Source organism: Ahaetulla prasina, chromosome 1 (genome assembly GCF_028640845.1).
Source record: "Ahaetulla prasina isolate Xishuangbanna chromosome 1, ASM2864084v1, whole genome shotgun sequence".
NCBI lineage: Eukaryota > Metazoa > Chordata > Lepidosauria > Squamata > Colubridae > Ahaetulla > Ahaetulla prasina.
Window position 1 is genome coordinate 242,851,628 of NC_080539.1, and position 21,329 is coordinate 242,872,956.

General features: G+C 38.7%; 1 protein-coding gene across 1 annotated transcript in view; it reads left to right on the top strand.

Moving 5' to 3' along the window:
* The first annotated feature begins 4,836 nt into the window (after window positions 1-4,836).
* INSIG2 (insulin induced gene 2) overlaps window positions 4,837-21,329 on the top strand; it is a 29,078-nt gene continuing 12,585 nt past the window's right edge. Inside the window, exons 1-2 of the mRNA XM_058194494.1 lie at window positions 4,837-4,965; window positions 19,887-20,236. Of these exons, the coding sequence (XP_058050477.1) occupies window positions 19,993-20,236 (244 nt within the window). The 5' untranslated portion in view covers window positions 4,837-4,965; window positions 19,887-19,992. The remainder of the gene's footprint in view (window positions 4,966-19,886; window positions 20,237-21,329) is intronic.

The window sequence follows — 21,329 nt, forward strand, 5'->3', positions numbered from 1 at the left end:
CTGATTTCTTCACATTCTCCAATTCCATTCAGGTACTTCCTGAATGGTCATTCCATTCAGGTACTTCCATAATTTTTTATGTACAACATACCGGTAATCAAAGGATTTATTCAGTAGTTAAATTTATGTTTACATGTATACATAAATATACATTAAACTGAAGCTGAAGCACCAAAATGTGCATAGATATAGGTGCAGAAAGCAGGATTTACAACAATAATGTCTTCCCTGCTGTCGTGTTGGTCTCTAATTTTGTGTACTTTTACCTTTATTGGAAATGTTAAGTGAACTTCTGATAACTAGTGGCTCAACTATAGAGGTAGTCTTATCTTTAGCAAACAGTCCAATAAACAGTCAGGTTCCTCTGTAAAAAGTAATGTGCATCAGTCGAAACACCTAGCAGTGCTCCAGGTGATTTAAGGAGGAATATAGGTAGACGTCAATTTACAAGAGTTCATTTAGTGACCGTTTGAAGTTACAATGGCACTGAAAAAAGTAATTTATGGCCATTTTTCACATGACCATTGCAGCATCCCCATGGTCACATAATCAAAATTCAGAAGTTTGGTATAACTGACTCATATTTATGACAGTTGCAGTGCCCTGGAGTCACGTGATCACCTTTTGCCATCTTGACAAGCAAAATCAATGGGGAAGTCAGATTGACTTAACAACTGTGCTACTAACTTAACAACTGCAATGATTCACTTAAGAACTGCGGCAAGAAAAGTCATAAAATAGGAACAAATTCACTTAACAAATGTCACACTTAGCAAGAGAAATTTTGGGCTCAGTTGTGGTCGAGGACCTTTATGGTACTTTAATACTGCAGCAGGAAAACACACCTGGAGGTCACATTAGTAATAGAAGGAAGGTGAGTTCAGAGCAACAATTGTCCATTCCTTCTGTAGAAAGACAGTTGCTCGTTTGTTATGGTGACAGAAAAACTGCTCCGTATGAATAAGTCTTTTTTTCTTAAAATGATAATAAATAATACTTACCATATAATGAAGGGTTTTTTTTAGAAAGTGAAGAGTTTCTGATTATGTGTCAATTAGCCTAATACAATTTTGCTTGCTTGGATTTTCTCCATTGTGGCACCACTCAGATATATTGGGACATTTAGGATTCCCAAACTGCTCAAGCTACAAGTTACCAAATCATAACCCATACCTGGGAGAAGCAAATCTGGAATGGGCCTTCTCCACTATGCCTTTGGATTATCTTTCCTGGAACCAAGGCATATTTTACACTTTTTTGGGGGGATAGGTAGGGATTTTAGGTGCTCAATTGTGACTTAGAAGGTGACATTTAGACCATCAAGTCCAACCCCTTGTTCTGTATCTGAATGGGGAGGCAAATAATCTTGAGGTCCCTTCCCCTAAGGAGGTACATCTGGCAGGACCCAGAAGAGCCTTCTCCGTGGTGGCTCCATTCTTTTGGAATATCATCCCTTCAGAAATTAGACTGGCCCCCACTATGACAGTCCCAAAGGTGCTTTTTCAAGAGACAAGTGGACTTTCTGTTTTTTTGTTTGAAGACGTTTTGCTTCTCATTCAAGAAGCTTCTCTGACAGGATAGTGGGAAATGGAAGGGAATCTTGTCTATCCTGTCAGAGCTGAAGAAGCCACTGGAAAAAGCACTTTTGGGACAACCATGACTTGGATGACTGAGAATCTCCATAGACATCCCACTATGACACTTTTCATAGGGCTCTGAAAACTTGTTTTGCAAGCAGGCCTGGGGAACCCAGAGTGGGATGGAATCTATCAAAAGGCTTATTTGACTGTATGTTGTCACTGGGATGGGTGGGTGTGGGGGGGTACTTTTTAAATATTATTTTTATAGTTTTTTTATTATTTGTAAGCTGCCTAGTCGTTGAGTGAGTAGGCGGCTATAAAAATTTTCTACATAAATATTCATAATGGCAAGTATATGCAACACTCTTTCTCTATGAGCTGATATGAGAAAACTTTCTATCTTGCTAAACTATCCATTGTAAAACCTGGGTGTTACAGGATCATTAAACTGAAGCTTGCAATATTGCAGGTTCAAGTCCCACCAGGCCCAAGGTTGACTCAGCCTTCCATCCTTTATAAGGTAGGTAAAATGAGGACCCAGATTGTTGGGGGGCAATAAGTTGACTTTGTATATAGTATACAAATGGATGAAGACTATTGCTTGACATAGTGTAAGCCGCCCTGAGTCTTCGGAGAAGGGCGGGATATAAATGCAAAAAAAAAAAAAAAGAAATGTGCCACTGGTGTATTTGCCTGTTTCTCTGACTACATTTTGGTACAAGAACAAGAACTAAGCAAACATTTCAGAATGATTTCCCCAGTTCATTTGGACTGATTTTCCACTCTATTCAAACATTAATTCTAAAACTATTATACAGCCTTTTAAAAAGTGTAATATTATGATTTTTAATTCACAAAAAATGTCCCAACAATCGGTTGCTTTGAAAATGAGCATGGACATGTTCCCTGCCCTATGAATTGTCACAAAGAGCATTTTCAAGAAGAGGGCCGTGAAAATATTTACAGATCCCTCACATCCTGGATATAAACTGTTTCAACTCCTACCCTCAAAATGATGCTATAGAGCACTGCATACCAGAACAACTAGACACAAGAACAGTTTTTTCCTGAACGCCATCACTCTGCTAAACAAATAATTCCCTCAACACTGTCAAACTATTTACTAAATCTGCACTATTAATCTTCTCATCATTCCCATCACCCATCTCCTTCCACTTATGACTGTATGACTGTAACTTTGTTGCTGGTAATCCTTATGATTTATATTGATATTTATTGTTTCCTGATTGCTTATTTGTAGCCTATGACTATCATTAAGTGTTGTATCATTAAGTGTTAAATTTGTACCCTATGACCATCATTAAGTGTTGTAAGTGTTGTACCTTGATGAAGAACTTTTCTTTTATGTACACTGAGAGCATATGCACCAAGACAAATTCCTTGTGTGTCCAATCACACTTGGCCAATAAAAATTCTATTCTATTCTATTCTATTCTATTCTATTCTATTCTATTCTATTCTATTCTATTCTATTCTATTCTAAAGACATTTTTGAAAACCATGAATTGCATTTGGCCTTGGGAGTTATTCAAACATAAATGAAATCAGAATGTCGTCCTTTTTATACTACCTATGATCTAAGAGTTCAAAGTGGAATCTATAGGAGTTGTCTCCCTTCATTTTATTACTGATACCAAAACCTGAAAAAGCTGGGGGCAAAAAAATGAGGCAAAGTCAAATGACTGAAACAAGTCTATTTTATTATAGCATGTTTCTTAAAGTGTGATCTTAGTGGCAGCAGCTGCAAATGCATCAATATTTTTTTAAAAAATAATGATAAACATCAACAAAGTGCAAGTTGATATAGTGGTGAAAGCACTAGGCTAGTAACCTGAAAATCACATGAATGCATTATAGTCCCCTCAGGCATAAAGCCAGCTAAATAAGCTTGAGTCAGACATCTTATTTCAGTCTGGGAAGAAGGCAAGGTTAAATGTTTTCCAGCACCACTCCTTGAGAAGTATCCTCCCCATCTTGTATCGTGATCACATCACTAATTAAGAAGTATTACAAAGATCAGATTCAGAACACCCATCAAGAACTCTGAATGCAGATCAAATGCAGCTTATTGATCATATCAAACATATGCCTAAAAACTGACATCTAAAAATTGTACTACATTAAATACCTCCTAGAAAAAAAGAGAAAACAAGGCCAGCCTTGGAAATCTTGGCACCAAATACTTAAGGAAGATCTTAAGATTATTGATGTCTCTTGGGATGATAGCAATAGCACAGCATTTAGACTTATGTACCGCTTTACAGCCATCTCTAAGCAGTTTACAGAGTCAGCATATAGCCCCCAACAATCTGGGTCCTCATTTTGCGGGCCTCAGAAACAGTTTGAAAATTTGCTACCCAATGTGCTCTGCACAGGACTTGATGATTGATTGATTGGTCAATCATATATAAGATAACAGGTAAAATTATAAACATAATTTGGATACCTGAAAGAGTAAGTAAAAAAGAATATTAGGACAGGGACGGTAGGCACGCCCCTTACAGACCTCTTAGGAATGGGGTGAGATCAACAGTAGACAGTTTAAGCTTAAAGTTTTGGGGATTTGGGGAAGAAGGTAGTGCATTCCAGGCATTGACAACTCTGTTACTGAAATCATATTTTCTGCAATCGAGTCTAGAGCGGTTTACCTTGAGTAAACCGCTCCAAACTTGATTGTCAACTGTAAAACTGCAAGGACTTGTGCCACCAATCTACAGACTAGAGGACACCAAAAAATTAAAAGCAATAACTATAACCTATGCAAATCATAATGTTTAAGCTTTAAGGAACAGTATTGTATAGGAATATTATACTATATTGTATTATATTAAATTATATTAAAATACTGTAATGCTAGATGATACGTGTTATATCGTTATATGAGGACCCAGATTGTTGGGGGCAATATGCTGACTCTGTAAACCGCTTAGAGATGGGCTGTAAAGCACCATGAAGCGGTATATACGGTGAGCCTAAGTGCCATTGCTATACAGTCCACATTTCTTGCTTCCTCTTCTTGTTTTCCTACCCGCGCATACTTCATTATTATTATTTATTTAAAGAGAGTTTATTTCCATGGCCGGGAAGAGAGAGAGGGGAGTGGGAGGAAAAAAAGCTGCTTTTCTGCTAAATGAAACCGCGAGGGAAACCCGCGCACCCATCCGCCCGCCTCCTGCACACACACCCCTCACCCCCACTCTCCGCCCGGCCTCCTTTCCCTTCCCTGCAGCCTCCGCGGCGCGGCGGAAGTGGCTTCCTTCCGAGTCAAGGCATCAAAAGAGAGCCGCTGCCGGGTTAGATAGAGGAGGCGCGGAAGGCGGAGACTGGCCGGCCGGCCCGAAAGGGCGAAGATGGCGGAGAAAGAGTGAGTCGAGCTCGGCGCCCCGGGGATGGGATGTTGGGGCGGAATGAGAAAAAGGAGAGGAGAGGCAGAGAAAAGCGCGCGGGGGGAAAAGGGCGAGGAAGCGCCCGGCAGCGTCGGTATCCCTCGGGGTGGTGGTGGGGGTGGTGTCATATCAGACAGATGCCTACGATACTTGCAATACGACCATCGCTTAGCAATTGGGATGGGGAGAAGAGTCGGGAGACGGTCGGCTCGCCCTGGTTCTCGGCAAGGGACGCCGGAGAGGTTCGTGCCGGAGGAGGAGGAGGAGGAGGTGCCCCGGGAGAGCCAAACCCGCTCGGGCAGACAAGCCGGCGTCATCCCGCAAAGCGAATTGCGTTGTCTCGCCGAAGTTGTCTGGTTAGCGCTGTTCGGAGCTTGTTTTCCAAGGAGATTTCAGGCCAGGTTTTTGCCCTCGGGTGCCTGGTCGCTTGAAGGGTTGAAGGGAGGGGAGGGCTCAAGCGGCCTGGTCTTAAATGGTATTTATTCTTACGCGTCGTTGCAGAAGAAGGCAAGGGCCAGGGGTAGTCTTTAACTGCTTTTTCCCACTTGGACCTCACCAAGGCCTGCCCTGCTTTTCTTTGTGTAAGGTCCCCTCCCCGCAAATGTCGCCTTGATTTCAGGAACGCAGCACAAGTGGTCCTCCTGTTATGGCCCAAATTTTACGGGGCTCACTTTCTTAAGTGAGGTTTGCCCCATGTTTACGACTTTTCTTGCCACCCGTTGTTAAGCGGATCATTGCATTCGTTGAATTGGCAAGGTGGTTGCTAAGGGAATCCGGCTTCCCTGTTGACTTTGCTTGTCCGAAGGGCATAAAAGCTTATGTTTGACCCCAGGTCAATGCAACCATCATAAATATGAATCACTTGCCTTGGCAGCTGAATTTTGATCATGTGGCCATGGGGATGCTGCAACAGTACTGTGAAAGACTATCATAAGTCATTTTAGTCTTTTGCTCCTTACTCCAAAATCATCAATGGACATCTTTGGGGTATATAAAATTTGTTAGGCTTCATCACCTATTCCCTTGGAGACAGTTGACTGTCCTGATTTGAAATGATGCATGGAGGAAGGAAACAGTTCAGGAATAGGAATAGCTATTTCTACCCCTGTATAATTTTCTGCCCGCTGATGGATGGATGGAGAAAAAAATTAGTAAATGCTAGGATCAGTCTCTGTTAAACCTCAGGGCTGACTTATGTTCTCTGTAATAAGACAGAATTATTTCTTCTGTTTATATTTCACTTTTACTCTGAAGAGTTCAATTTGCTTTACAAAACTTATTCCATTGCTTCAGGGTCCTGGAGTGGATTAGGAGAGTAGAGGTAGGACTGCAAGAGAAAGGAAAGTGGCAGCTATCAGGATTTCATTTATGTGATACTGAATTCCTTCTATGTTATTATTATTATTATTTATTAAATTTTTATACCGCCCTTCTCCCGAAGGACTCAGGGCGGTGTACAGCCAAGATAAAACACGAAATATATACAAATTAAAACATTTAAAACCTAGCAAATTACAAAAAGGCTGATAATTAAAATTTAGTTTTAAAATTTTAGAAATATTAATAAAACCCCGAATTAAAATTTAACACTATTATGCCAGTTATGTTGACCTACGTACTAGCTAGACTATCTGCTGAAGGCTACTCTTTGCATTTTACTTTTTGTACACAAATGCCTAAAAGGATTTGGAATTGCTGGGTATAGTGGCCATTGCTTTAATTGTTCAGAAGCTTTGTTTGTTTCTAAAATTGTATTTATGGCTTTTTGAAAAAAAAAAACCTTTCCAAAATAAGTTTTTCCCTCTACCTTACATATTTATTTTAAAGGGTTTTTTCCCCATACATATTAGGCCTGTGCCAAAAAGATGGATTGTGTTTCTCTGCCCAGGTGCTTCACTTCAGTGGAAATATCTTCTGCACATGTGCAAACAGGAATAAAACGATTGCCAATGTCTTCAAAATAACTTTACTGCAAGCTTAAGCATGGGGATGTTTCATTTTATAGAAATGTCTGATGCCTTGTCAAAAGACATAAAGCAAAATGACCCTTTCAGCTTTGTTTATTGTGCTTCAGATATCATCTTTCAACTGTAACCATCTTATGTCACCAATTATTTGACCTTTTTACTTAATGTATAAAATTGCTGAGAAGCAAAAAAACTAACTTTTTGACTAGTAGAACTTAAAACTTTCTATTGGAAAACCTTGTTTGGCTCTCTGCATTTAAAAGCATGCACTATTAAATACCTGTTGTGATAGAATTTACAGCCAGATATGTAGCTGAAACTGCCTTAGGATAAATTATCTGTATTTCCCAGAACTGAGTGGACATTGCCACTAGCATTCTATTTTGGCATATTATGAACATGGTAATTTAATGAATCAGCTGTGGGTGGTTGTATAATAGGTCTGCTCTGCTTTCTTTTACAGATAATCCTTATAAATAGTCTTCATTTATTGACTACTCATTCAGTAACCATTCAAAATTACAACAGTGCGAAAAAAATATTTTTAGGGCCATTTTATGACTATTTGTGACCTCCAAAGCACTCTCAGTCATGTGATTGCCATTGTCATTATGCATGCTCTTGTGCCTGACCTGTGATTTTCCCCCCACTCCTTCTCGTAGAAAAGAGAGGAAGGAATTGCAAGAAAGGGAGTTGTTTGCTGTTCTACACATTAAAAGCAGCATCCTGAGTTGTATAATATTAGAATGCAAAACTGAATCAGTAACTTCATGCAAGATGTCTGATAGTGAAATAAAACTTTATGGCTTAGTGTCATATATGAATTTAGTCAAGGATATCTGTCCTATGTATTGATAGATAAATGTCTCTTCCATCCACCTGGGGTTTTGTTTATGTACTAAAAAATTAGGTTTTTTTTTACCATTTGTGATATGATTGCAGCTCATGTTGCATTTGAACATTTAGTGTTCAGCATTGCAAAGTAAACCTTTATTCTAAGCCATTTAAACTTTTGTAGACCACTAGTTACATAAATATTTTCACAAGAGAGCTTAAAGTAGTTACATCAGCACAGTAGAATTTTTCCTTGTTTTTGTGCAGTCAACCAAATTTTGTGCAAGATTAGTGCACTCTATAAGAATAGCAAATTGATGCTCATATGTATTAGCTAATAATTTTTTTGCAGTGTCAGGATTGTCAAAATGGCATATGGATTATAAATATTCGGGTACTTACACTTATCAAATCTAATATATTTGAATATATTGGTCTCGGTTGTGTCCTACTAATCAGCTAGGGTAATTCTTTATATGGAAGTGAGTCATAATTGAATTTATCACATGGTGAATGCCTGAAATTTGAAGTCTGGTGTTTTATTTTGTTTTTGTGTGAATTATGTTATAAGCCCATAACTGTTGCAAGCCGATTACAACAAGAGTACCTGTTATAACAAGCAAAAAATAATGCTACACCCAAATTTGAAGATTGCATGTTTCCACATTGGATCTTAAATGAAGAATTTAACTTTTCAAGTTCAATTAATTTTACAACCCATGTTTTTTTTTTAACTAAGAATGTAATCAGATATATAAATTCAACAATTCTGAACAAGGACATTAACCTAATATTTACAACACAGAAAGCATATAAAATCAAGTACCTGCTTTTGAATGTGAAAATTAAAAGTGACAAATACCTGTTTTTAGCAAGCAGAACATTTCCAAAGATGCAACTATAAAAAGAACTAATGGAAAGTAACTAGGAGAATTTTGCAGATGAAGATGTTTTCTGTTCGAAATGCTAAAAGTGGTAGGAATGGGGTCAGTCAGCACAACTGACGAGGAAGATCTCTTCATGACAATTCATGAATTGTTTGAAGTTCAGATTCCAATCTTAGTAACATACATAAAGCATTGTCTGTTTACTCAACAATCTATTTTTAGTTGCCTCCATAGGAGTATTAACTTCCATGTCAATTGTTGATTGGCGTGGGGCCTGTTTCTTGGTCTGGTCTACTCTGTAGGAGTGACACTGGGAGATTGAGTTCTTGTACCGCCAATCATTCTCTGACAGCCTTAGGAAGAAGGCAAGGGCTAACCACTTGAAAATCCTTCCCAAGGAAGGAGTCCACATTGAATCAAAGACACACATAGAACCCTACAAAATAAACTACTCTCCACAGTCTGATGTTTTCTTTGGGTTGGATTTTATTTTACAAAAACCCAAGCCACAGCTAGGAATTGGGAGACTAATAAATAATTTTAATAATAAAATTTAAAACTAATAAATTTTAAGTCTAATAAATCTGGAGGACACCAAAAGTATTTTATTGGGCCAAAACACAGTGAAAATCCATTTAAAATAATAATTTGCTATTATAAAAGTATTGTAACCTTTTCCTCCATTGTTTAAGCCCAAAGAAGCTTTAACAATAAGTTCTAAAATCCCAGTATGCTTTGAAGTTAATAGCAAATGTTTTTCTTTTCATGGATTTGTGCTATCTATGCAAACTAAAGATAGTAAAGCTAGCAATTGCAGGAAGGTGTTGATTAAGCCCCTTTACTCCTTCAGTACACTGTAATTCTTACAGCATAGGGTTAACCTTAACAAATTAAAGCAAAACTAAAGTTTCATTGTTTTTCCTTCATTGGACTCCTTCAGTTTATGAGAACAGAAATGCTTTGCTTAATTCTGGGAAATGTCGAGAAATAACTTTTTGATTAAAAAGGCATTTTTTCAGGGTTCATTGTGGATTAAAAACATGACAACATAAACATTTCTGCACCCTGTATCTTGTGATACATTATACAGCGTAGATCTAGTATAATTCAGGTTTCATTGTGTTTTAATTTTTTTTTCTCATTGTAAAATGCTGTTAGGCTAAAATTACAGTTTTGTCTGTTCCAGAACTTTCCTTTTTTCTTTCTAACTGAAGAACAGAAATTGAAATAATATACAGCTGCAGCAGATCCTTATCTCAGTATCTCAGAGCTCACCTGCAAAGACAGTGATTTCAAAAGAAAGCTACAGCATGCTATTGCTATTTAGGATTTCAGGTTCCTTCTCTTCAATTCTATCTCTGCCTTACAGATGCATACATTTATTTCACGATACGTCCTTCAAATAAATACTATTTCCTCCAATCAGACTGTAAAACTAATTAAAGTTATACAGGTTATGTACATATGTTTCTTCCACTCCCTCCCCATCCCAAGCATTCTTAAATCAGACCAGTAGATTAGAACAGCCAAAACTTTCTTGAATTTTTTAAAAAAGATACTAAACTTCAGTTGTATATCTCTTTTATTTCTGTTTGGTAATATTCAGCCTTGAACATATAATATCTACTTTTATTTTGAACTCCCAAGACTTTTTTAATCTTCATTTTGCAATTTTTAAAAATATTTATCTGTATTTTTGCAGCCTTTTTCTCCTCCCTGCATCTCCTGTAGCCTTCCTAACTAACTGACTAAAAACTCCAAATTTTTTGCAACAATATTTTCCATCTAGCTGATGATGAGGAATAATTATTATATATGTGAAAGGTAAAAACAAAAATGCAACTTGCAGACACTTACTTCAGTGTTTGGGGTGGAGACATACTTGTTTGTTTGTTTTTTTAGTTAGCTGCCTGGTAAATAAGATACAGAACCTTGAGTTAGCAGCAATGTTCACTATCTGCAGATAGTTCAACGTATTGTAAATACCTGTGGAATGGAAAATAATACTGTATAAGGGAAATTTACAGGCTGTTTGTTGATGCAGCATCTGAACTACTTGCTCAAGAATAAGAATATTAAAATGCAAATAGTAGGCGATTCCAAGTGTATAAAGCAGTATAGATTTTCCCCCTTTTTTAACATTCTGGATGACTGAACTGCCAGACACAGTATTTGCTATATACAGTATCACTGTGCTAACAAATCTATGTAAAACAAGCATTTTGAATGACAAATTGGGAAAAGAAGTACGGTACTTTTCAGAGTATAAGGCACACTTCCCCCCCCAAAGGGTGGAAATGTTGGTGCGTCTTATACACCGAATACAGTCATTTTTGGCCTCCCGAAAGCTCACCCCGCGCATCCCGTTTTTTGTGAAGACGGGGCCTGCAGAGGATTTGGGAGGCCCAGAGAGTGCTCCTGGGGCGGGCAAAAACACGATGCATGGGGAGTTTGGGAGGCCAAAAATGGGCCTGTTTTTTGCAAAAATTGGGATTTTTTTGCAAAAACGGGGGCGTTTTTGCCCTCTCCAGCCTTCAGGAGCAATCTGTAGGCCTCCCAAACCCTCTGCAGGCCCTGTTTTTGTGAAAAATGGGCCTGTTTTTGGCCTCCCACATTTTTGCTCTCCCTGGCCCGCAGGAGCACTCTGCAGCCTCCTAAACCCTCTGCGTGTCCCTTTTTTTTTTCTTGTTTACCTCTTCGAAATCTTGGTGCGTCTTATACTCCGGTGCATCTTATAGTCTGAATAATACGGTATCTGGGAATAGAATAGAATAGAGTAGAATAGAACAGAACAGAACAGAACAGAACAGAACAGAACAGAATAGAATTTATTGTCACTTTGAATGTACATTAATCGGCATATATTATAATGAAATTTCGTTGCATATAACTCTCAAAGGGTCACCATCTCCTATATATACTACATAAACATGACTAAATAAATACAAAATTATGCATATACCCACATATATTATATGACACAGAGAAACAATACAGTCTAGTTCAGATGTATAAATGTCTATGGCAAGAAAAACGAATCTTGCGACTTTACCAGACGGATGGCATAGGGAACAAAGCTGTTAGAGAATCTGGTAGTTACAGGAAGTTCTAGGAAAACTATATCAAGGTAGAGAAATGTTGTTTATTGTTTGGTTTATGATAGGGCCACTGTAGAAGCATGTCTCATAATTTGATCTTTTGGATACCATTTCTTTTTTATATGACTATTTGTTCAGTGACCATTCAAAATTACGGGGCCAAAGTTATGGCTGTTGCACTGTCCCCATGGTCATGTGATTACAATTTGGATGTTGTCAAGTCCCTGTGATCATATGATCTCCATTTGCAATATTCCTGCCGGCTTCCGCCTCTGGTTCCTTGGGGGGAAGGCAGAATTTTGGCCCAGAGCATTTGCAGCTGGCTCCCAGAAATGAAGCAACTCCCTCTTGATTCTGGGAGAGTAGCTTGAAATGCCTCATGCTGTAAATGCTCCATGGATTTTGGAATGGACTTTTCTGTGCATGGAAGGGAGAAGAACTCCAGTGCTGGGATGGAGAAAAGAAATTTGGATCTTTATAGTCCAAGCTTTTTTTCTTCAGAGTAAGACTGATGTCCCCTCTTCCTCCCCCTGCGCAGAAGGGAACTGGTGCTCTGGTTTTAAAAGTAATTGCTCACCCTTGCTCTTTAGTAAAAGCTCTCAGTGTAATATATAACAATACATCTAAAATGAATACATAATGTAGAAAAATAGTAAACTAAAATATCAGCTAAAAGTGGTAGAGAGGCTGCTCTCATTAGAAGTGCTTTCTTAAACACTTGTTTGTTGATTGGACTCATGCAATCATAAATCTAATAGCAGTTATTGAGTTCAGAGAAATTATAGCTTGGCCTAAAATCCAGGAGTTCCCTCCCCTTACCCCAAAAAAAACCCTACCTAGATGATCCCAAAATGGAAAACGAAGAAGACCTAAGAGAATAAACAGGCTCTTTACCATTGTTGACCAAGTGATGTATGTGACAGGACATATTTGTCCTGGAGGGAATTCCATTCAGTGCTGCTGAAAAGTGCTGAAAAGTGCTTGAGTGCTGCTGAAAAGTAGCCATCTGCCAGTCATTAGGTTTTGAGCATATTTGGAGCAGGCTAACAATGACTCCCTCAAACCTTCTTCTGTGCCAGAATTAATACCATGTTTCTGATTTGGAGGAAGTCAGTAAGAGAATGAGTTAAATTATCCAAATTATTTATATTATATATTATAATATCTTATTTTTTCCTATCTTATCCCTTATCCATAATCAAATTGCAAAAGCACATTATTCAATCCTAATCAGCAAAAGTCTGTTAATACCTGCCAGAAATATGAATATATATATATTTTACGCGGGGGAAAACCCGAATAACCAAAGACCTACATACAATAACCAAAGACCAAAGACCTACATACAATATATATATATTTTACGCGGGGGGAAACCCGAATAACCAAAGACCTACATACAAATACCCGCGAAAATCTCAGAAAACAAATATAAATATAAACATAAACATGTACATATATACATATATACATATATACATATACATATACATATACATATACATATACATATACATATACATACATACATACATACATACATACATACATATATATATATATATATATATGCAGGTTTTGGTATGTTCGGGTCTTTTCCCGTATAAGATTGCTTTGCTCACATAAGAACAAAGATAACTTTGCTCACATAAGAACAAAGCCAAAAAACTCCAGCCTGAAAATGATGAGTGAGATCTCATCGAAACATTGCCTAAATACTTTCAATCTTACATGGGAAAAGACCCGAACATACCAAAACCTGCATACATATACCTGTGAAAACCTCAGAAAACAAATATATATATATATGTATGTATGTATGTATGTATGTATGTATGTATGTATGTATGTATGTTTTCTGAGGTTTTCGTGGGTGTTTGTATGTAGGTCTTCGGGTTTTCTCCCGCGTACAATTTTACGAGGGAGAAAACTCGAATAACCAAAGACACACACACACACACACACACACACACATGTTTTCTGAGGTTTTCGCGGGTGTTTGTATGTGGGTCTTTGGTTATTCGGGTTTTTTCCCGCGTAAAATTGTAGGTGTCTTGGCGACGTTTTGACGAAGTCTCATTCGTCATCTTCAGGCTGGGTGTTTACAGCTTCGTGCTTCCGGAGAAATTTTACGTGGGAGAAAACCCAAATAACCAAAGACCTACATACAAACACCCGCGAAAACATATATATATATATATATATATATATATATATTTGTTTTTGTAGGTTTTCATGGGTATATGTATGCAGGTCTTGGTATGTTCAGGTCTTTTCCCGTGTAAGATTGAAAGTATTTAGGCAACGTTTTGATGATACACACACACACACACACACACACACACACACACACACACACACACACACATAAATCTTAATTAAAAAAATCAATTCTATAGTCCAAATTTATCACTTTCTGTAAAAAGTAAAGCAAATGAAATCTCTCTCCACTTACAAATAAATCTTTAAAGTCTCGGTCAAAAGGAAATTCCATTAATAGCTACCAGAAACCACAGCATAAATATTTTAACTCTGATCAAACAGATTCACTTTATAAACCTCCTTTTTGTTTTTTAAGAAACTTGATCCCATCAAATAGTGTTCCATAAGTTGATTCCTTATCATTTTCTCTTTGTCACTTTTCCAGAACTGCTTTAGAAGTTTCTTTTTGTCTCCTGGAAAGAATTTCCTTGGTTTCACACATTCCTTTTGTAAATCCAGCATAAGAAGGCTTTACAAGTCCCTCTTCTAAATTCATTATTTATATGTCTTCTTTAATTTCCAAGATATAAACTGGTTTCATTTTAAATCCATTTTGGCATTGTTTTCCATATCACTCTTACACTCTGGCATTTTTAAATCCGTTTTTAGTTTTGCAGCATTCTTTGCCATCTCACTTTTGTAATCTGCATTTTTTAGAACTCCAGATCCACATTCAAACCAGTCTCTGTTTTATCCAATAAAATCTGTTGTTCTTCTATATCCTCTGCTATAATATCAAAACAATCTTGTAAATAACTGTTGTGTCTGTGCCCCCCCCGAGCCGGGGGCCCTTCAGAAAGTGACTCGGAAATTGAGGGGGAAGGGTTATCAGGACTTACCTCTGGAGCACCGGCTTCCCTGGCTCAGCTCCAGTAGCCAGAGGTAGGCCCGGTGGAGGAGATAACGAGGCCTCCATCCCCTGACTCTTCCCCCCCCAGGCCACGCCTCCAGACCCAGCTGATGGCAATCAGGCCTGGCTGGACTCTAGGTTTCATAGGCAGGAGAGGCGGGAACAACAGAAGCAGGGGTGGGGCAGGCCTAGGAAGTGCTGAGTCATGGAGCCACACCCCACAGGATATAAAAGCTGCAAGGGCTGCTAGTCCACTTTGTGGCAAGCAAATCAACTGCTTAACTAGAGCTAAAGTACTGTTTGTTCCTGGTTGACTCATCGGCATCAAGCGAGATAACAGAGACACTTGGCAGACGCTCGCTAGTTTGCTGCCAGAAGCTGATAGTTGCCAGCTAATTAAGTCATCGCTTGGACTGAGGCTAGGGGGACAGAACAATAAGTTCTGAGTATTTTGTTCCCAAAAGAGCCCAAATTTATTCTATAGTCAAAACAGTTCAGGATCCCATCTGGGTTGGTCCCCAGGACCAGAGGTTTAGTCTTCTGAGCTTTCGGACTCGTGCTGGAGCCCATCTTCAGGTAACTTTTCTCTAGCAGAGTGTGTGCTGTTCTCTGTGTGGTATTTGCACATACTCTGCTAGAGAGAAGTTCTCTAAAGATGGACTCCTGCATGAGTCCAAAAGCTCAGAAGACAAAACCTCTGGTCTCGGGGACCGACCTAGATTGGATCCTGCAACATTATCTCAGGCCATGTATATTCGCCTTCATTTGTCAATCAGTATTGCTCCATTGTATTAATGGGCCTATTCTCCTTTAAGTCCCCTTTTATCGTCTGTTTTGTTTTCCAATCATCAACACTATCATGGGTGGAGTTCTTACCATTAATTCCAAAGATTTCATTTATTCCTTTATAAATTTTTAAACATCTCACAGGAAATATTCTAGAGGTCTATCTCACTTCTTAATTTTCCAAGATCCACATTCTAGTCCCTTCTGTTGTTGTTTTCCAGAAAACTAAAGCTTTTCTTTTTAATCCTTAGACTTATATTGGAGCGTCTTTCATCAGGGTAGAATGTTTTCTCAGTGACATAATACAGCTTGCCCTTTTTGAAGATCCTTAACTCAAACAAATCAGTAATAAGCAGTTTCCTAAAGTAGTTAATAGAGGAAGTAGGTGAACCCAGTCACCCCTTTGCAAGGTACCTAATTTCTTTGGCTCCCAGGCCTCTCAAACCTGCTGGGGAACAGTGTTTTGCAATCTCTTTGCAGGGAGATTTCTGTATTGAGCCAAACATGGGCAATCCTTGATTCTTCCTTAATCCAAAAAGGAATTTCGAGGGGCCAATGCATTCACCAGCTGCTATTTCGACCATATTAATTGGCTTTGCAAAAACAACCATGTTCCAGTCTTTACTACCTTCTCCTTGGAAGTTCCCTATCTGGTTTCTTTTCCATTCTATTTCCAACTCACTGATGACCGTTTGGTGACCAAAGGTGACAAATCTCTTAATCGGCAAATCTCTGGGACCAGTTAATCAGTAAATAGATCTCATCATAACCCTTATCTGTCAGCAGATCTTTTAAATTTGGATCTATTTTATTTGTCCGTTAAACAGATTTATGTAGCCACCCAACTCTCACACAGTGACAGGACTGAATTATTAATATTCTTAATCAGAATTGGATATTGAGTTATATTTTATAATACTACAGAATATAATTTTAAAAGTCATATTATTTCAGAATAACATGGATGAGTAATCTTGCTGTTCAGCTTGAGTAAATAAAGCTTAATTTACATATATTTGTAAATGCTCTGGAAAACGTTGATATTTTTTTTTTTTTGTTAGGAAAATCAGAGGAAAAGTAGAATCTCAATATATTCGGGAGAATATATTTAACTTCAAAGTCATGCTGAGGAAGATTCTGTCTTGGTGTTTAGAGACAGTGGGAGTCCAGATGGGGATTCAGAGGGTTTTGATCAAGACCAGTAAGATCTAGCAGTTTGGGATTTTAGCCCCCCCTCCCCTCCGGTTCTGGGGACCATCCATTTCTGCACTGCCCCAAACAGTGGGGGTTCTTTTAGATTTGCAGTTGGTGGCAGCTGTGGCCAGGAGGGTCTTTGCACAAGTTTCCTGTTGTGAGCCAGTTGTGTCTGTTCCTGGATGGGGAGCTCTGCTCAAAATCACTTAAAATTTAGTCACCTCCAGATTAGATTATTACAACACCCTTTACATGGGGCTGCCCTTGAAGAATATACAGAAGCTCTAACTGGTGCAAAATGTAGCGGTACAAGCATTCAGGACAACTGACATCATCTCTGTTCCATGAGCTGCATGGGCTTACCAGTTTCCTGAATGGAATTCAATGTGTTGATGGTTATCTTGGTTACCTTAAGGCCAGGTTACTGATTACTGTCTTCCCAGCATTGTCTACCTGTCGGTTTAGAACTGGAAGGATAAGCATCCAGATCCCATCTATGAGACTTTCACCTGTTGAGACCTAGGAAGAAAGACTTAACTATCATGGTGCCCACCCTGAAAGTATACTTCATTCCCCCCAGAAAGTATACATGCCGTAACCATCCTGGCTATTTGTAAGGCACTAAAAAACTTGGCTATGCCATCAAACCAGGACCATTGATCATTGCTGTTATCATTATATACAGGTAGTCCTTGACTTATGACCACAGTTGACCCCCAAAGTTTTGGTCAACAACTTAAGCAAGACAGTTGATAAGTAAATTTTGCCCCATTTTATAATCTTTCTTGCCACAGTTGTTAAGTGAATCACAGCAGTTGTTCAATTAGTAATATGGTTGTTAAGTGAATCTGACTTCCCCATTGACTTTGCTTGTCAGAAGGTTGCAAAAGGCGATCACATGACCCCGAGATGCGGTAGCTGTCATAAATATGAGTCAGTTGCCACGTGTCTGAATTTTGATCGTGTGACCATGGGTTATAAATGTGAAAAATGGTCACAAGTCACTTTTTTTCCAGGGCTTTTGTAACTTGAATAGTCACTAAATATACTGTTGTCAGTTGAGGACTGCTTGCACATAAAAATATGAAATGACAGCTGCCAGTTGTTTAGCTGGTGTCAGCCTTCATTGATAACAGGTTTTCCCAAGAGCCTATGATGTCACAATGTATCAGCATTATATGTGTATAGTAAAAGGTAAAGGTTCCCCCGCACATGCATGCTAGCTGTTTTCAGCTCTAGAGACAGTGCTCATCTCTGTTTCAAAGCCGAAGAGCCAGCGCTGTCCAAAGATGTCTCTGTGGTCATGTGGTCGGCATGACTAAATGCCGAAGGCGCACGGAGTACCATTACCTTCCCACCTAAGTGGTCCCTATTTTTCTACTTGCATTTTTTATGTGCTTTCAAAGTGCTAGGTTGGCAGAAACGGACAAATAACGGGAGCTCACTCTGTTACGCAGTGCTAGGGATTTGAACCACTGACCTTCTGATTGACATGCTCAGCATCTTAGCCACTGAGCCACCACATCCCTTATATGTGTATGTATATATGCAAATCCAAGCAATGTGGCCTTTCATAATTGACAGAGGGAAGTTACATCAATGTGCAGATTTTCTAAGTACCGATTCAAATTTTTTGGGAATGGCACACAGTGTGCCAATAACCACTGTGACTACCACAGCCAGTTAATGTCATAATATTTCAATTATTATTACTATTATTATTTTGAGTTTATCAAATTTATAGAGTTGCCTATCTGATGAGAAGTTACCTGAGGTAACATACAACAGTCACAATTCTAGGACCGAATGAAGCCTGATCAAAGTACAAATAGAGCAACAATTACAAAGTAGCTAGCAGTATTGACCTGACTGAGTAGTTTTGTTGTGTAAAATAAGCAGTGTTTAAAGGCATATAAGTCGTCCTTGAATTACAAATGTAATGGAGTCTGCCCATTCCATTCATAATGTGAGAGTGAATCTCGAACATGAATGGGGTCACTCCCTCCATTTTGCCCATGCATTCGCTAATCGAATGTGCGGTTAGGATTAGTGTACATGAAGTATTTCAGGGTGGGGAAGGCCATGGGGGCCTAGTGATGGAACAGGCCACCTGCTTAAGACCATCCAAGGGCTCACCGACCCACTGAAGTACCTCATGCTCCCCACAATTGCTTCTTCCCCCCAACCTGCTGTGCCAGGTCACTTACCATGTGAAAATCTAACAAGCTGTGTCCTCTTTTTTTTTTTATTTGCATTTATATCCCGCCCTTCTCCGAAGACTCAGGGCGGCAATAGTCTTCATCCATTTGTATATTATATACAAAGTCAACTTATTGCCCTCAACAATCTGGGTCCTCATTTTACCTACCTTATAAAGGATGGAAGGCTGAGTCAACCTTGGGCCTGGTGGGACTTGAACCTGCAGTAATTGCAAGCAGCTGCTGTTAATAACAGACTGTCTTACCAGTCTGAGCCACCAGAGGCCCTTCTCTGAAACCCTCTCCAGGCTTTCAGCTGTGTGTGCCCCTCCAACGCTCCATTTAGGCCTGCGCAGGCCTCGCCTGGCACTTTGCAGACCAAAATGGAGGTTCAGATGGGTGGGCCTCCATTTTGGCCTGCAAAGTGCTGGGCAAGGCCTGCGCAGGCCTAAACAGAGCATCGGAGGGGTGGACACACCCCTCCGAAGCTCCGTTTTGGCCGGCAGAGTACATGAAGAATGTTGTAGGACCTCTGCAGTTGTTGGTAAGGGCGAACAACTGCCGTGGTGCTGCAAGATTTGTAGTTTTAGGACTTGTTCATAAACAGGGGACACTGATTGTATAACTTACAACGTTCACTAAGGGAATGGTTGTAACCTGCGGATTACCTGTATAAATATAGCAACCAATGGAATATGACCTCTGAGAAGAATTTCCAAATAGTTATATTTTTATATGTAGTCTATGATGCTTATTTATGTAAAGATATGGATAAAAATATTGTCCTGTAATTGTTTTGTCTTTTTTTTTTTTTTTTGAACAGGCTTTGGGATATATCCTGAATGAAAAGAACAGGATTATTTCAGCTTTCTTTGTCCTTCTCTAGCTTCAAGTCTCTGTTCTAAATATTGTTAGAAGCACATGAGGCCATGGCAGATGTTGATGTTCAACCATCCATACCAAAAAGGTGTGGTCCATACATTTCTTCCATCACCAGCCACAGCCTGAACCTGGTCCTTCGTGGGATAGTCCTGTTCTTAATTGGAGTCTTTCTTGCATTAATATTAAACTTGCTTCAGATACAAAGAAATGTCACCTTATTTCCACCGGATGTGATTACGAGCATCTTTTCTTCAGCTTGGTGGGTACCCCTTGGATGTGGCACAGCATCAGGTATGTCAGAATAATGATGCTAAAAGACATTAAGAAAAATGTCAGCTTAATCCTGACCATCAAGAACTTCAGGCCTATGGTCAGAATCCATATTCTCTGCCCCCTGCCCCTCCTTTCAGCATTAAATTTATGTATGCTTTCTGCCAGATTAAGGGGGATATGAGGTTTTTATAATTCTAGTACTATGAGATTGCTCATTTGGACCCCACCAATTCCATCTTATGTTTTCTTAGCAGTCAAAATTAGCTAAAGACAAAAAGATGGATTTGTACAATGCAATTTATTGGTAGCATTATATGTTCTCGTCATCCAGGAAGAAGCATTCTCATCTTATTCCTTCTCAAAAAAAGAAAAAAGAGCCATATTTGATACTTTGATGAATTTGTTACATAAGATTGTTTTAATTAGCAGAAGTGATTAATAGAAGATTCTACTGATCGCAAACCACTCAAAAATTGGAGTATTTCCCTGAGATTAATTTACCAATTATTTATTTATCAAACTTATTTTCCTTATTAAAGGTATTTTTCAAAGGAAGGTGTTTGGTGTCAAATGCTTTCTTTTTTGCTTTTCATGAAGTTAACGCACTACGGATAGAGTTCAAAGACTAACTTGAAAGAAATTGTCTGTGAAATCTGGCTGTATCATTTTTACATATATAGATTTGGAAAAAAATATAGTTGGGGATTTAGAGAATCTCTAAAATACCTAAATATCTCAGTTGTTGTTTTTTTAATTCCTTTTTCCTGGAGTGAATTCAAGATTTTTGAATATGCTATACTAAGATTAATTTTTAGTATTTCCGCTAACTTTTGTAATTCTAAAACAAAGAGACCCAATTGTGCATATATTATGATTGTCATTGGTAATTCTTCATTCAGTTTCTCAAAATAAATTGTTCTGGAAAAACACCAGAAGTTTCTTCTCTATTGCCATTCCAAGCAATAAAAGTAAAGGTAAAGGTTCCACTTGCACATATGTGCTAGTCATTCCCGACTCTAGAGGGCGGTGCTCATCTCCATTTCCAAGCCGAAGAGCCAGCGCTGTCTGAAAACATATCCATGGTCATGTGGCCAGCATGACTAAACACCAA